This window comes from Amphiprion ocellaris, chromosome 21 (genome assembly GCF_022539595.1).
Source record: "Amphiprion ocellaris isolate individual 3 ecotype Okinawa chromosome 21, ASM2253959v1, whole genome shotgun sequence".
Taxonomy (NCBI): Eukaryota; Metazoa; Chordata; class Actinopteri; family Pomacentridae; genus Amphiprion; species Amphiprion ocellaris.
In genome coordinates, this window is record NC_072786.1 from 4,924,810 (window position 1) to 4,941,682 (window position 16,873).

At 41.3% G+C, this 16,873-nt stretch overlaps 2 protein-coding genes across 3 annotated transcripts in view; one reads left to right on the forward strand and one right to left on the reverse strand.

Moving 5' to 3' along the window:
• The window catches only part of ptn (pleiotrophin), a 50,830-nt gene extending 45,375 nt beyond the window's left edge, over nucleotides 1-5,455 (forward strand). The window contains exon 5 of the mRNA XM_023265854.3: nucleotides 4,700-5,455. Coding sequence (XP_023121622.1) covers nucleotides 4,700-4,755 — 56 coding nt within the window. The 3' untranslated portion in view covers nucleotides 4,756-5,455. The remainder of the gene's footprint in view (nucleotides 1-4,699) is intronic.
• A 153-nt stretch (nucleotides 5,456-5,608) lies between these two features.
• The window catches only part of chrm2a (cholinergic receptor, muscarinic 2a), a 92,389-nt gene continuing 81,124 nt past the window's right edge, over nucleotides 5,609-16,873 (reverse strand). For both annotated transcript variants that reach the window (XM_055006418.1, XM_023265849.3), the window contains one exon: nucleotides 5,609-15,506. In XM_055006418.1, the coding sequence (XP_054862393.1) occupies nucleotides 13,957-15,465 (1,509 nt within the window). In that variant the 5' untranslated portion in view covers nucleotides 15,466-15,506 and the 3' untranslated portion in view covers nucleotides 5,609-13,956. The remainder of the gene's footprint in view (nucleotides 15,507-16,873) is intronic.

The following is a 16,873-nucleotide window of genomic DNA, read 5'->3' on the forward strand; positions in this document are numbered from 1 at the left end:
TGTGCTTCGATTCTAATGAAGGTCAGATACATGGATGCGGAGTGACAAGCTAAGAGGCGTGTGAGCCGAGGGCAAAGGAGAAGCAGAGCGAGGATGACAGTGGTCGAGATGAAGGCAGGCTGTTGGGAAGAGAGACCTGCTATCCGAGCGAGGTGTGATTTCCCATGTCTGCCAGTTGGAAGATAAGCCCTGGGAAGCAGAGGGGTTAGCGTGAAAAAGAGAAAGAAAAAGGAAAGAGGGGTGCTGTGCACAATGAGGTGTGCATGGGAAGGGGAATTGTGCATGCTTTTCTCTGTGTGTCAGGGGATGGCAGAGATACAGTCCACAGCAACAAGATCAGAGGGCTTATGGAGGGAAAAAAATCAACAAAAAAGAAAAAAAATAAGCTGAAATGTTTGGCTTCAGAGTGATTGAGATGGAGAGAGGAGAGGCCATCTAACGCCCACGGCTGGGAGCAGAGATCTGCCCAGCCAAATCTGCAATTCTGAACAGCCACCTTGGGTTGAGGAGATTTGAGTTTTCCCTGACTGCAGCAGGTTGCTGTGATGGAGGTAGCATCTGTCATTTGCAGATTCTGGAGGAGACAATGCTAAGATGCGCCTCGGGAGCGATCTGAGAGCCAGAGTTGCGTGTCTGTGCTGTGGAGTCCAGGTGAAACGAAGACTCCACGGAGCCAAAGACGGAACAAAGAGTGACAGAAATGAAACATTATGAATGCCTGTAGAAACCTCAAGGTCCCCCACCTTCTCTTTCAGCGGAACAGGCGAGAGCGGAGCACGAGGGAATGTTTGGATGCCAGAGTTGATTTTGGGTCGGACAAAAGGCTTTGTTGAAATAAATCTGGCATCTCTGGATTTGTTTGGAGGGAATTTGTTCGTGTTATTCTTCCTGGACAGACAGGTGGCGTCCTGATTTTGTAATCATAGACGTCCATTTGCAGCCACACATGATATTATTATTATTATTATTATTATTATGATGATTATTACACCCAGTGCCCTACAGAGGCAGAGAACCACAGCTGTGAAGGAAGGAAAAGTAGGTTTGAAGTTTGAGGCTGTGCAAACTGTGTGACAGATAAAGTTGTAATGACTTCATTTTATGTCGTTTTAGGCAGATTTTTTCCCCCCCTTCAAACATAACTGACAGACCAACGTGATGATGACCTTCTTGAGGAATACTGGCACCACATTCATGTGGAACTTCAAGCAGAGTTCAGTGAAAACACAATACTTTCCTTTCCAGTTGAACTAATTAATCAGGGAGAATGAATGTACCGTATAATTACGACTGACAGGTCTGTCTCGCTTTAGCTGTCAAAGCAGCTGTCTGGCTGTGACAGTCCACGGATGATGACCGAGTGCAGCAACTGAAGCAAGAGCAATAAAACGGCTCGAACCGAGGGCCTAAGAATAGAGGTTGATGCAGTGTAGAAGAAAAAAAAATTCCATGAAAAATAAATGGCTGCAGTGTACCAGAAAAAATAGTGAAATGATGTAATGTTCAAAAAATGTAATACAAATGTAAAAACAAGAGTAAATATCTCTAAAATAATGATGTTTTATTATTATTATAATTTAGACGTTTAACAAAACTTTCGTGATGTGTCAGACCGGACGCTCCCCACGCTGCATTTGCATAAATGAAACTATTTTATGCAAATTAGTACCTTAACAACGTACAATGGACAGTTAGCTTAACTACATCAGGCAAACGGTGTAGCCAGCCCATAATAGACCACTTTACAAGACACTGAAAGTGCTTGAGTTGACAAAAAGTCTTAAAATGATGAATATAATCGCTATAATTGCACTTTGAGTTTGCAGTAATCTGTGAATGTAGTAGAGAGATGAAAAATGCAGATGAATATAAATGAAACAAACATCTTTGTTGTTGAGGTTCACATATATGTCCATTCATCGATTCAGTCGTCAACCAACATGTATTTGAATTGAAAAACTTTGCTTATTGTGTCAAACATTGCTATTTGACAAAAATGCGATTAATTAATTACAAAGCCTCTAATTAGATTTTTTTAATCGCATTCCACCACTAATAGTAACATATACTTTTACACCAGTTACTATAGTTGTCAAATGAAATCAGAGGAGATTATTATTATTTTCTGAAACGTTGTGAAGTCGAAGCGTCGAGTAGGAAACAATAAAACCTTAAACATTTAAACAAGTCATAAGTGCAGCTGATTAAATGTACTTCCCACCACTCGATAGTCACACAGTCGGGCTCTGTGCTTCATTGAAATGTGAACAAATGTGTCGTCCCTGTGTTTTGGCTCAGGGCAGATTTGAGCTGGAGAAGGCAGCGATGGCCTGATTACGAGTCTGTGTCAGAGGCAGAGAGGAGAAGTGTCATCCAACGTGTGGATGCAGCACAACGTACTCCAGCCTTCTACCAGAGTCCCATCTCATACATGGAGCTGAGAGAGAAAAGCATGCCAGTGTATCCTTTTCCTTTCCTTTTCCTCCCCTCCCTTCTTTCTCCCTGGGGAGCAGAATCTGCTGACACAAAACAACGGGGCGACAAAAACAGGGGAAAGCATTCAAACAAATGAAAACAAGCAAACAAATGGGACGGAAGAGCAATTTCCGTATTTGTATGGGCGAGAGTGCTTTGCATGTCAACATTTTCGGTGGAAGTTTGCCACTGAGGTGACGAGAAGAGATTTCCAAGGAGATTTCCCCGTAGTGCACAGTGAGAATGCTGAAAGGCTGATATCTCATTGACTAAGCATTCTTTGATGCAACGCGGAAACTGTAATATTAGAGGATCTGTGAGTTGATAGGGTGTCCTTTTAAAATAATCTGCAAGAATTAATTCAGGATTTAAGCATTTGCAACTCTTAAAAGATGCCTATATAACTCGTATTTTATTGGATTTCCAGATATTTTAATCAAATCTACTAATTCTATTTGACCGACTTTTAAAAATAGCTTTAGGAAACTTCTATATGGTGACTCATTTCACATTTGACACGCCTGCCAATAACATAAACTGGGTTTAGCTACACAAAAGCAACGTTGGAGGATCTAAATGTAGCAGTAAGAGCAGCAGGAACTTGCTTCGGATCATGTCCATGATCTAAACAAAAGAGGTGTGGATTAGCCAGGCTGATATCTCCGTTCGACATGTCATGAGCTGAAAAGCTTGCTCAAAAACCCAGAGATTAGCGGAGCCAAACATCTGAGAAATACAAGCATGTATTTTTAAAACGGATGATAAGAAGTGTCCAAGTTGAGAGAACAAAATGCATCCTTTTATGCAGGAATGTGTCTGTTTCACACCAGTCATTTTAACTCGACACTGTGGGAAAAGCACAGGTGTTACGGCTAGTAAGACTAACAATGGCTGCGTTGTGTTTGAGTGTCCAAGTAAGTCACGGATGTGTGGCAGTGAGCTTTTCCTCTTAGTGTTTCAACATTCTGAGGAATCACTTTCTTGCTGAGAGTGACGCTGTCTGTGTGATTAACAGAAAGTCAGCAAAGACTGCAAACAGGAAACTGTGAGAATGGATGAGTTGTAAAGTAACAAAATCATGACTGCTGGAAGGAACAGAACACATTTACTCAATTACAAATTTGAAGTATTTGTATTTCCATTTTATGCTACTTTATACTTTCACTTCACTACATTTCAGCAGGAAATATTCTACTTTCTGCTCCACTACATTGATCTGACAGCTTTAATGGCTTTAAATATAAACATTTTTTACAAAGTATGTGATAACAGGCTTTTAATTTTATTTTTTACAGCCATTTTTGACTTTATTTGACCCATCCCTGATACAGTTGATATCTAGTGTCAGATTTCGTATACGGGCCCAAAAGATGTAATGGAAAACTGGACTGAACAAAAAATCGTCTTGAGAAGGTTTCAATTTGATCATAACATCCATATCAGATTCACATGAAAATCCTGCAAAGTGTCCCAGTGTAATTAAAGCAAAAATGCCTATTATGTGATCATAATAGTTAAATACAACAGAAATACGATCTGAGCAATCAGCATGGATATTGTAACACTACAAGGTAATGTAGACGTTGTGTGGGAGAAGTAATCTTGTTCACACTGCCATGGAAGTAGAGCTGAGCGTAGTTATAATGGAGTTTAATGCTGTGCAGTGTATTGTATAGATTGTTCAGGTATTTATAAAAATGGAAAGTGGTCATAAGCAGCAGATGTTGACCTCTGTAAAGTCACATTTTGTGTTCAAGTTCAAACAGGAAGACAAAACAGAGACCAATCAGAGAAACCTGTAAATTATTTCATTATCAGGTGTTTTCATTTACACCTGTGATTCTCCTAGTGCTCACAATCAATCGCAGATTTGAAAAGATAACAGACGAACACGCTTGAAGCTGAGCAGACAGACACACAAACATCTGGGCAGACTGACAGCCTCAGCAGAACCGCTAACCAGCAGCTGGCTGTCCAAACCACTGCAGGTTGTTCTCTCTTCCTGTTCACCAGAGCAGAGAGGCGGCGAAGCAGAAAGGGAAGCCGTGCACTGTGGCTTCTGTCATGGCTGCCAGGTGTCGAAAAAGTGGGTTTTCATGGGAGATCCATCAAACAACCAAATCAGTCCCCATCAGAGAGAAGGAGGAGCACTTAATCTGCACTTAAAACTGATTAAATCTCAAACAAACTCACAATTCTCTGTGTTGTTGTTTTTTTCTTGCAGATGCAAAGAAGCAAAAGAAGGAAGGCAAGAAGCGAGAGCGCACCCAAATGGACTGATGAGGTCGTTTGAACCTCATTGAGGACGGAAGAAGACGGTGGAAAACGGCATCCACTGCCCCGTTTCAAAATGGTTCCTCCTTATATGTCCTGTAGGTTGACACTAGGGGCCTCTATAGCTTTGACAAAAACCAGTGGAGGTATGACTTTTAGCGGCGACGTGTACTTTTTCTTCTCTCTAGATAAGAAACAACTTGTATGTTGCGGTAGGTGATATAATACTCAGCGGTAGGTAGGGGCGAATAATGAGAAGATTTGTTTACTCACCTAATGATGTTGTTTCTAGGATTCTTAGGAGCAAATTGCCTAGGATTTGTTATACAGATGCATAGCCTAACCCTAATTTAGAAAACTCTTTGGTCCATGCCCTGCCTTAATGAATCCGTTTGTTAAAAGTGAAGCAATAAACACCTTCTTTTAATTAATCCGAGCAAAAAAAGTCATGCATTTGCGATTTTTCAAGCCAACTGTAACTGTTTCTTATCATCCTATGGCAAAGTTCCATTACGAAGAAATATGAAGTTAGTTCTGTCTGGAGGTTGCATGAAATACCTGCTGTACAAGTGTGCAAGATGTTTTGTAGTTTTATTCTCCTTCTGCTGCTCTGCTGTACCTCAATTTATACCCACTGACTTGTACTTTCCATCTCTCCTGGCTGTAAAAAAAAAAACAACAAAAAAGTAAAGTCTTCATCACTGTAGTTGGAGTTAACATTCCTTTTGTTTCCTGGTACATGTCAAAAAATAAAATAAAAATAAAAACAAAATAAAAGTTAGAAAAGATACCAAAAAAGTCTTTCAAGTTGTGCTTCCTATTAATCAAAAAAAAAAAAAAAAAAACTCCAGATTTCAAACACATTTCGTATATTTTTATTGGAATTTCATTCTGAGAGGAATATGGCACAATGTAACCACTGATCATTTTTACAGTGTCATAGGTGGCCGGTGATAATAACACTCAGATTCATTGTCCGGAACAAATAATCAATCGAGAATGCATCAAAACGAAAATCAATACCATTGTTACTGTACAGGGAGTATCATAGTTGGGGGGGAGGAAAAGGAGAGGAAAGGGGGGAGAATAAATGAGGAGAGGGGTTATAGGGGAGGGAAACATTCAGATAGTAGCTATTAAACATGTGTATGTACATTTCAAATGTACCGCATCTGAATTACATAGAATGTATTATCATATAGATATATACAATGCAAACAATAGACTGTTAAATTTACGTTTTCCTATTGCAAGAGAAGCCACAAGCCACAGTGATTGAATACACGTGAACATCTACGTACAGAAGCAAATGAAAAAAAAAGAACACCTGAATGTACATTTAACACTTGCAGCAGGCTACTGATTTCTCTTTTATTTTTTTATTTTAAACATTTTTTCTTTGTCGACTTTTAAATCCACACGACCCCTTGACGTTGGGGCCAAACGACTCAAATCCTTCACCACACATTGGGTTGCTTCACAAAAAAACACCTTCTCCCCAGGGCGGTAAAACTGCAAAAGTTAGAAAGTGTGTCCAGCTTCTTCTCAAGGTGAGTGCAGAGCGTCATAAATTTACAGGTGAAAATCAAAATGAAGCCCTTGCCGCTGGGCTTTTGGGCCACACTGAAACTAGTTTTAGATATTTTTTTTTTTGTGCTCCTCTCGGGTTTCCAAGGTTTTTTTTTTCCCTCTTTCTGGCTGCAGAAGTCACTCATCACATCAAATCCCCTGGAAAGCAGCTCCAATGTGGGGAAAAAAGTTGGATCCAGTTGCTCATTTCATTTTTGCAATGCAGGAATCCAAAAAAAATGCACATATATTTATACTTTCTACTTTCATAATCCATAATATTCATGTCTTTAGAGATTTTAAATAACATTTTCCCCCCAAAAAAGGAAACTTCTGGCTGTACACTGAACATAATCTCATTTGTAATACTACATTTTGACTTTGTACAAGCAGATTTACAAAATGTGATAGAAAATGTGGGATAATCATGTATCTACACGTATTCCAGTAGTGTCTAAGTGAGTCTTTGGAAGCTTGGTACTATTGAAAGACTTGTTTAAAGAGGAAGGAGTGATGACGGAGACAATCACGCCGTGTGCAGCCTCCCTGATGTGTGCAGTGATATTCTGTCCAATCTGCTGCCTTCATGCTGAGGATGCCATTTAGGAAAAATAAAAGACCACACAGCGAGATGTACACACACACACACACACACACACACACACACACTGGAATGACAGCGCTGATCCAGACATGATGGCACACAGGTTTTGCACAGGGAAGCACAATTTCCCATATAACAAATACGACATACTGGAGGGGGAATCAATCAAAACAGCCCCCCTGTGCTCACAAGATAGCATTGAAATGTGTCGCTTTTTTTTGGGATAAATTATTTCGAAAGGCCCTGCGATGATCATTTCCGATTGTTCAGTCTAAACTTTCCTCGCCTCTGCAATCAGGCAGTCAGAGTAAAGATGGAAATTACAGTAATGGGAGCCCAGAGCTGTTTAAAAGAAGAACAAAAAAAGGAGGCTGAATAACACACTCCTTAATGCACAATCCAGAACTTTCAGCTCAGACACTCTGAAGATACAACAGGGGGATTTTAAGGATAAAAGAGCAATTTGTTAATGTCACTCTCGATAAGGCACTTCAAATTGCTCTGTACAATCCGGCGATATATGCTTTCTTCTCACAGCGTGGACAAGCTGCTCAATCTTTTTTTTTTTCCACATCTACACGGCTGCTCAAGATCGTTGAGATTATTCTCAAGCAAAACAGCCCCAAGAGTGAAGCCAGAGAAAGCTTGAAATCTGCAGCCGTCTGTGATTACGCGTCACATGTACTCCGTAGAAGGAGCGTAGCCCTTTGACATAAGCCGTATGAACAGGAGCCCAGCTAGCTCTGACGGCACATTATGATCCGTTGATTACAATAGGAGACTGTGTTTATTTTAGTCGCGTCAGACAGATGGACACCTGAGTATGAATGCGAAATGGACTCGTAAAATGTTACGACCGTATAACCGCAAAGGCGAGAAAAAATGGGTCTTTATTCACACAACAGGAGAATGAGACACAATAGAAAGGTGCCGGATCACACTGTGTTTACACCCGGCGGCAGGTTTCGTCTGGAACACTCAAATTCCAGCAGCGAAAACCTTTGGCTGAACCGCGCAGAAGAGCTTCTCCAAACATGGTCCACTTGCTGTGTGATCCCCGAGCTTTGGATATCGTCGCTGACAGACGCCCCAGCTTCCCTCCTCTTTCCCTCAGCTTCCCTTGTAACCATGACTACGGCTTATCTGTTTCATATGTACAAAATGCACCTTGGGGCCATCAGCCAGCTTTCTCCCCTTGCATGCACATAAGCAGTAATCTTTCAATGTCGCCGAACAACGCTGTCTGGTTCTGTCACGAGCCTCTCCCATTTTATTTCCAGACAAGGCCTGTTCTCATGTGTTCAACAACTTGGCAACAAGACCTGGACGAGTGCGACGGTTTACGAGAACTCTGGCCTTCACCTGCAAAGTGCAAAAGATGGTGACAACTGCAGTAAGCACTTTGTGTTTTTTTTCTTGGGATGTGTCACAGCGTTTCGCCGCTCCGGGAGGTGATAAACTGCCATCACCTTCCATCAAACACCCAAGCAGCTGCTCAAACTGAGACCCCTGGACCACCGCTAGAGCTGTGGGCCACTTACTCCCCCGCTGGTATCACTCAAACGACAGCTTAGCGAAGATTAATCAGATATTCTGGGAGACTCTTTGCTCACTACTGCGATGTGTGACAGATGTCAGACAGACGTGGCTCCACTTATCACCGTGACGGATGGTTGGATGATGAACTGGGATGGATGCCTCAGCTCCTGCTGAAACTTCAGATAAATGTGGACCATCGGTGATCAAGCAGTGGGAGTGGAAGGACGACAAAGTGAAAAGCTGTGTACTTAAATAAAACTCTGTGGTACTTTTCCGTGAGGATTTTTAGATTTTATGCTGCTTTATAATTCTACTAAGTACTGTAGATGAAGACAATGACTGATGAGTCATGACTGCTCCACTGTGCACAGGCAACATACAGGGGGTCCTCGGTTTACGACATCGTCAACCTACGGTGTTTCATCATTACTTCTGATGGCAGTGATGCTAAGAAAAGGAAAGCCATCTCCATGGAAGTGAAATTAGATAATACAATGCTCGGAACAGGGCGAAACACAGACGGACATCAGTCAAGTTGTAAAAACAGGTCAACACATTGTAGCGACCCTCTGTGATGAATGAGTGAGACTTTATCTGGTTCTCTGGTTGTTTATTGAACCTTCACACAGACTACTGTGGACTGTAGACAACACCAAAATAACTTAAAAAAAACAACTATAACTTAGCTCCAGAATTAGCCGCCGTTCCCAGCTCTCTCTCACTCAGCACATGAACTGAACAACAAACACTGAAACTTCAATATCAACAACAATGACCAGCTGAACTGCAGGTTGTGTTTATAGACAGTAGTGGAGAGATACACTAATGTTCAAAAGTTTGGGGTCACTTTCATGGTCAATTTCACATTTTCCATGAAAACCTACATTTTTATTTCATGTGCCAGCATAATTGCACAAGGGTTTTCTAACCATCAATTAGCCTTTCAACACCATTAGCTAACACAATGTAGCATTAGAACACAGGAGTGATGGATGCTGGAAATGTTCCTCTGTACCCCTATGGAGATATTCCATTAAAAATCAGCTGTTTCCAGCTGGAATAGTCATTTACCACATTAACAATATCTAGACTCTACTTTTGATTAATTTAATGTTATCTTCACTGAAAAACTGCTTTTGTTTCAAAAAATAAGGACATTGCTAAGTGACCTCAAACTTCTGAATGGTCGTGTAAGTATGGAAACAAAACATGCATGTAGAGTACACATCTGTTCCCCCAGTATTGGTAACTTTTTCATTCTTTCTTAAGATTTATGCCATTTTAACTATCTCACGCTGCACAACAGACATTTTTGAGTTCCCTCTATTTCTAGTCATGGTCGTGTTGTTTCAGTAGAGGTGCATGAATTTACATTGCTCTGAAAAAGTGAGCCCACGATGAGTGAAAATGTGACATGCCCAGAAACACCTTATGGTTCAGAGGGTTAATCGTCAAATTGATTCAGTTCATCCTACATGTTCATTAAATTACCGGTCCAGCACATTAGAATAAAAATGGCTGACACTAATGCAGCCTGGGGTCACACTCCAATAACTAACGAGATGATTTAAAGTGTCTTACACTGCACATAATTCAATTTAACCGTGCTGTTTTAAACTTCATAGTCCCAGCACAGGCTGTTTGTTTAGTAAAATAGTCTTCCAGGCCCGAGTCTGGTCACCTGGGTGCGGCATCACTTGAGGAATTTGATCAGACTTGACACATCTCCTCCAGAACCACAGAAGACATTATGCAACCATTTTCACAGGCAGTGCAATCTGATCTGACACTAGTAAACTGACTTGGACAAGTCCAATCAGCGGAGGACGCCTCTGAGCAGAGTATGTGGTGCTTTTCACAAGTGCAGAATCTGAATACTCCTGCAACCACTGATATGAACTGGAGAGCCGACGTGCTATTTGAAGCAAAGAAGGCAATAAGTGGAGCAGGAGAAAAAAACACTAATGAATAATAGAGCGGGCTTATGAATGCACATGTGATATTTACATTACATTCGTGACCTTAGAAGAGTTAGAGACTATAACAGGATCAGGACCGAGCGGAGCACTAAGTGGGGCATGGCCGTGTAGCACAAGCTGAGCGTATAATGGGCAGTCTTTCATCTCAAATGTAGGTGTTCCACATCGTTCTATAATCTGATCAGCCTCATGGTGAGTTTTCATTATAGGATCTGTCCCAGATCTCTCTTTAAAAGGAGACAGCCTTGCGGAGCTGTTGGTGCAGGCGTAATTCTTTACAAAGCCCCCCTACCAGCCACTGTGGCAACCTCCTGACGGCAAAATGCTCCTACATATTCATCACTACAACTGGTGAGCATGCATTACTGTAACTGAGAATCGTCTAATGAGCTGAAATGACGGATGACACGCATGAATACACAGAGCATGTCTTATAGCAAATTGATATTTTCTAATTTCTTCCGTCATTAAGACAAACACTAAACTGTTTATCGCTTGTAATTCATGAATGGGGGTTTCCATAGAGGTAATTAAATGTTAGTTGTTCTAAAATTAACAAAGAGAATGAGTTACAGAACATTTAAAGATGGAGAAATAGCCCTTTTTTAAATCACGAGGCGGTGACCTGTGATCAGAAGTAAACTCCATTCTTGGAGCAACGCAAACACACGTCAGCATCTATACCCACACACACACACACACACACACACACACACACACACACCTCACGCATGGGTACCCACACACACCTTCACAATCATCATCATCTGTACTGTACACTACACTCTGTGACATCTATCCACTAATAAAGAGAATCAAAGCACGTCTCCCACTCACTCATCCACACATACACAAAAGCAAACACCGCAAAATGCTGCCTTCCCACAGACAGAAATAATAAAGGACAGCTCTGAGCTCCAACCACCTGTTTCACTCACTGAGTAGGCGGGTTCTTCGCAGTGTTGGGTAACTTGACAGCAAACATAAATATCTTAATAGCCGCCATAAAATAAACATTTGACATCCTGTCAGCAGTAAAAGCCGAAGTGATGCGGTTTGGGTGTGGATGGCAAAATCAAAGAGAGCGACTGAACAATCTCGTGACACATTTCTTTTTTTTTTTTTAAATTTTAGTCATAGCTATTGTTGTTGGGTCTGTTTGTTTTTACACTTACAGCTGTTTGGTTATTCCCCGGAATGGTACATGAAAGGTTGTCTTCAGCAAGTTGGAGTTTTTTAAGAATTAATTTTAATCAGAAACATGTAACTTGTCGTAGTTTTATGAGGGTTATGTGTGGATGGGTACAATGACAAGAAGATCTCTATGTGGAAACAAAAAAATTGCGCCCTCAGAAAACATTAAATAAATGAGACATAGTGTGTTTATCAGAAAGCATTACAAGACTCCCCTGTGTCCATTCCTTATGCTACACTTAGCTAACCATCTATCTGAGAGGAGAACTATTAAACTTTTCATCTAACTCTGGTTTGAGCATATTTTCCAAAAAGTTGAGCAGCCCAATCTCACTCCCAACTTGTCACATACGTACAGTTGGTTCTGACCCTTATGGTATCAATGTTAGATGCACAGTGTCCCCTTTCAGCTTTTCTTTTTTTCCAACTTGCAAGTTAGTCTGACAGATTTCTATAAAACTTTGTAAACACCAGAATAAGATGCAATTAGTGTGCAATCATCTAAATATAGTGTTCTGGTGTTGTCACTGTTGCTTATATTCAGAATTATATGGTAGATGCGTCAGGACCTGTCACTGTGGTAGGAATAAAAATAGAAGAGATGGGAAGATTTTGCCCATTATTGTGTTAATCTTGTGAAAAAGGTCTATTTTAAAGCAAACTAAAAACATTACCAAGTAGCCTAACCAAGTAATTTTGTTGTCTAAACTTAACCAAACAGTGGCAAAAAACGATGAACAAAAAGTAAACATGTAGGATTGTTAATGGCTACTTTATCCATTATTACTATATTAGGTGATTAGGCAGACGATTAAAGACAAGTAGATCAGAAAATTTGCACTTTAGCTGTAGCACCTGGTTGCACCACCAGGTTGAGCCTTTTACTACATGATGAGATGGAGGACTACAATTGGTTTGTTTTGAGGTTCGGACTATGGGGAGTTCTGCATTGGTAAGGACAGAGCGTTGTGGTGTTCAGTTGGCAGAAGGCCACCATGACAGAGACTGCTGTGGCAGTTAATGACTTCCACCCAGTGGCCTTTTATTAAAAACATGCTATAGTTTACTGGGACAATCATCCACTACACATCATTTGCCCAAATGTTTAATTCATTACTGATTGATACTTTGAAATTGTTGGCATCAGTAAAGTGGCAAATGCAACACAATAATGGTCCTTCCTGGGATGCACAATGGACTCTACCAACCTAAATGACAGACAATGCACCACCTTACCCAAAATTATTGAAATATAAAGCAATAGTGGTAGTCAGTTCATGGCAAAGGGTCATGACCAGGCATCTGTATGTGACGAGTTGTCGTGAGAATGCGTTTAGGATGGGAGTTCCATTCTCAATTAGACAGGTCCAATGGAATTGTTGTACTTCAGTATGTCCTCCTTTGAATAAATACATAGTTGATTACTAAAATAGAGGTATTTTTCAATGCTGTAAGTGCAAAAAGTTGCATTCACCTCTACTGTTAAGCTCATAGTTATTTCTGGCTATAAGTTATTCAGGTCAATGTCAAAAGCTAACAAATGCAACTTCAATATATTTAGATATCTATTGATAGCATCTCATTCCCACTGGGACACATTGTTAGATGCAATAGCTTCCTGTCCTGATGTCACCATGTCAGAAGCAATCTACACAGAAAAAGGCCCAAATTTATTCTACATGTTGCTGGTTGGAAGTGCCATGATGATGATCACAGACAGAGAGAAGGCAGGCAGAGGGGCACAAGTGGGTGTGCACCACAAAGGCAGAGCCAGCACACACCTACATGTGCACACATAAATAGAATACACACCGATATGTACAGTTATCTACAGGTATCTTCACTGAACTTAAAACTTCGGAGGTTTGTAAATTCAGTCAGCCCTATTTTCCCATTTTGAAGTTTTCCTGTGTTTTCGTACAGCGCAGATTTTTCTCCTCTGCTCTTTGTCATTTTTTAATCAGCCGAGTGTCACTCCCTGTTCCCTGTCTAACACACACACTCATTTTTTTTGAGCTTACAACTCTCAATAACACAGATTTTTTTCACAGCCTTCCTTATCTATGCTGCTCCTGCACAACACATCTCAATGCAACTGGCTTCAGTTGGATTTGTGTAAAGTGCTACAACCGGTTTTTGAGAGAAACTGGAAAACTAACGATTAAGGGATGGAAAATGATTTTAAAATGTACTCTTGCAGTCTTTACCATGCTTTACCATGTGACCCTCTTTCGCAGACACACATACGCATATGTATGGAGGACACACGAACACATACAGAGGCAACTCATACTTCAATGCTTCCTCCCAGGTGGCCTGTATTTATCTGGCCGACCGAATATTTTTGTATTGGCAGAGGAGAAGGTGTTTGAATGTCTTTTTGAATGTGGCATTGCACAGGGCATAGCAGGCCGGGTTGATGGTGCTGTTGATGTAGCACAGCCAGTAACCAATAGTCCACACTGTGTTGGGGATGCAGCTGGAGCAAAAGGTGTTAATAAGCACCATCACATTGTAGGGAGTCCAGGTGGCTACAAAAGCTACCAGGATGGCCATTATGGTGCGGGTAACTTTTTTCTCCCGTGATGGTGCCGCTTTCTTCTTCTTGTTTGGCGGTTGCTTCGTCATCTTCACGATCTTCCGTGCCACGTGGTTCTGCCGCTCCGAGGTTGGGACAATCTCGACGGTGGCATTAGATGGCGTGTAGCAGTCACCCTTGGGTGATTTAGTCTTGATCTTGATGCAGGTCAGCTTGGAGCCTCCGGCCTTGGCTCGCTGACGAGGGAGCGGCTGGCTAGTCTCAGCGCTGGAGTTGGCCGTGGATGGTGCTGGTTCCTCATCCTTCTGGTTGGAAGCAGCCACACTGCCAGATGTGGAGTCATTGGAGCTCTCCTTCTCCTCTCCAGGAGCACAGTTCTCCCTTGCCGCATCGTCACCCTCGGTTTCTCCCTCAGCGGTGGTGGAGGAAGGTCCTTTGCCATTCTGCAGTTTGCCATCATGCTGGTTAGCCCCATCCTCAGTATTCTGGTTCTGGGAATGCCCTGCATCCTCCCCTGGCACATTGTTATTGTTGGGTTTTGGTGAGTTGTTCCTCCTCTGACCAGGTGACACAGGTTCTGGGTTGGCTCCTGAGGGCTTGCGATTATCCTTCTTCACGCGGCTTTTGCTCGCTCTGGAGATCTGCCAGTAGAGCTGAATCATGATGATGACAGGCAGGTAAAAGGCGGCAATGGCTGTGCCAAAAGTGACAGCAGCATTGGAAAAGAACTGGATGTAGCACTCCTTCTCAGGAACTGTCCGCCCGCCGACAATGAACTGCCAGAAGAGAATAGCAGGAGCCCAGAGGATGAAAGATAGGACCCAGGCTGCAGCAATCATCATTCCCGCCATTTTGGTGGTCCTTTTGACGGGGTAGCTGAGGGGTTTGGTGACACAGAAGTATCTGTCAAAGCTTATGATGAGAAGATTCATGACAGACGCATTGCTGACAACATAGTCCAAGGCTAACCACAAGTCACACACCACCGGCCCCAGGGGCCAGTAGCCTATTACTATGTAGACTGTGTACAAGTTCATGGAGCACAGTCCAATAATTAGGTCAGCACATGCAAGGCTGAATAAAAAGTAGTTGTTGACAGTCTGTAAGTTCCTATTAACTTTGATGGAAAGCATGACCAGGATGTTTCCAATAACTGTAACCAGACTGAGCGAACCGGCCACCAAGACGATGAACACCACCTCCACAGTCTTGTAGGCGCTTTCCTTCTCTTCCACAACTTCTGTGTCATTGCCTTCAGAGGCATTCCAGTATGTGAAATTGAATACATCCATGGCATTTGGTCTTTTCTTGCCACCTCCTACTCAGATGGAACCTAGAAGAGAACAAAAGAAAAGAGAATATTTGTAATAAGGTGCCAAAGATGACTGTGACAGCTTCAGCTTTCTAGTCATTTCAAGACAATTGAATGGCATATAGAATAGGGTTTTGGGTAAAGTAGTAAATAGTTTGCTTTTCTCAGTGTTCACCCAAGTACCTTTCAAGGACTTCTGTTTTGTTAGACAAAATAGTCACAAAATACAGTAGAAACTAGGAGACCTAAATTAAAATCCAAAATGATAGCGAGCAGTTTCAGTCACATTCAGGAGAAACATAATCAATACAGAATAAAGCACACAATGCCATATTTTAATGTGCAATGGTGTGAGCTGAGAATTATGATGATCCAGTGATAGATTATAAATACAGGTTTCTCTAAACCATCAGTGTGACCTTCTCTGTTTTAAACCAGCTTTTAGCCCCACGTAAAAGCATCATTAGTCAGTGACCAATTTGGCTGTACACCAATCAGCTTGGTAATTAGGAAAACAGATATCTGGCACATATATTTTTCATAATCAGTCCATAAATAACAATTTCCCATTAGACACCTGCTCCATTATGGAAAAACTGGATGATGGAAAATGAGATATGCGAGACAAGTCAAGGCAACATAGCAAATTAGGATCAACATTATGCTCTGCAAAGTTTAATATCAAGCACAATTAATTCTGTAACCACCAGAGAACACAATAGGTTGTTTACACACTGAGCAAATATTGGATAAGTGGTTAAACCTTTATTACCAGACCTACAACAAAAACAGGCTCTAGCAGCAAATGTCTCCACGCAGACACCCATGTGACTTCTGAAAACATAACAACACAATACTTTCTTTTCAAACAAAGTACATCTCCACTGTTATCAACCTGGCTTTTTTTCATGTTGACTGCTCAAAGCTGCACTATTTTCCAGGCTTTTGTCTGCCTATCCGTTTTGAAGGATACATTTTCGACCACATAATGCCTAATGACTAACTTGTGGCTTGAATCGCTGTCTTTTCATTTCTGTCTCCTGGATGTGTTTCTAAACCCTTATATTTGCACTTGACGGGTGTTTTAAGATCGTTTTTTCTTTTAAACTATGGAGTGTTAGCGCATACATTCTTAAAGAGAGTGGGTAAAAGTGGTAATTATACACCACACACAATCTGTATTACCAAGAGTTCAATAAAAAACTTTAAAAGGAATTATTGACAAAATTGGAGCTGACATTCTATCTTCAAAGCTCCATTTTCAACTTGCACATAGAAATTCTCTTCATATGCCTCTAAAAAAATTCTTTTGATCCCCAGGTGACCCATTAGTTCTCTGCTATTAATCTTAAACATTTGCTTGTGTTGTAAACCTTACTTTGATTTTG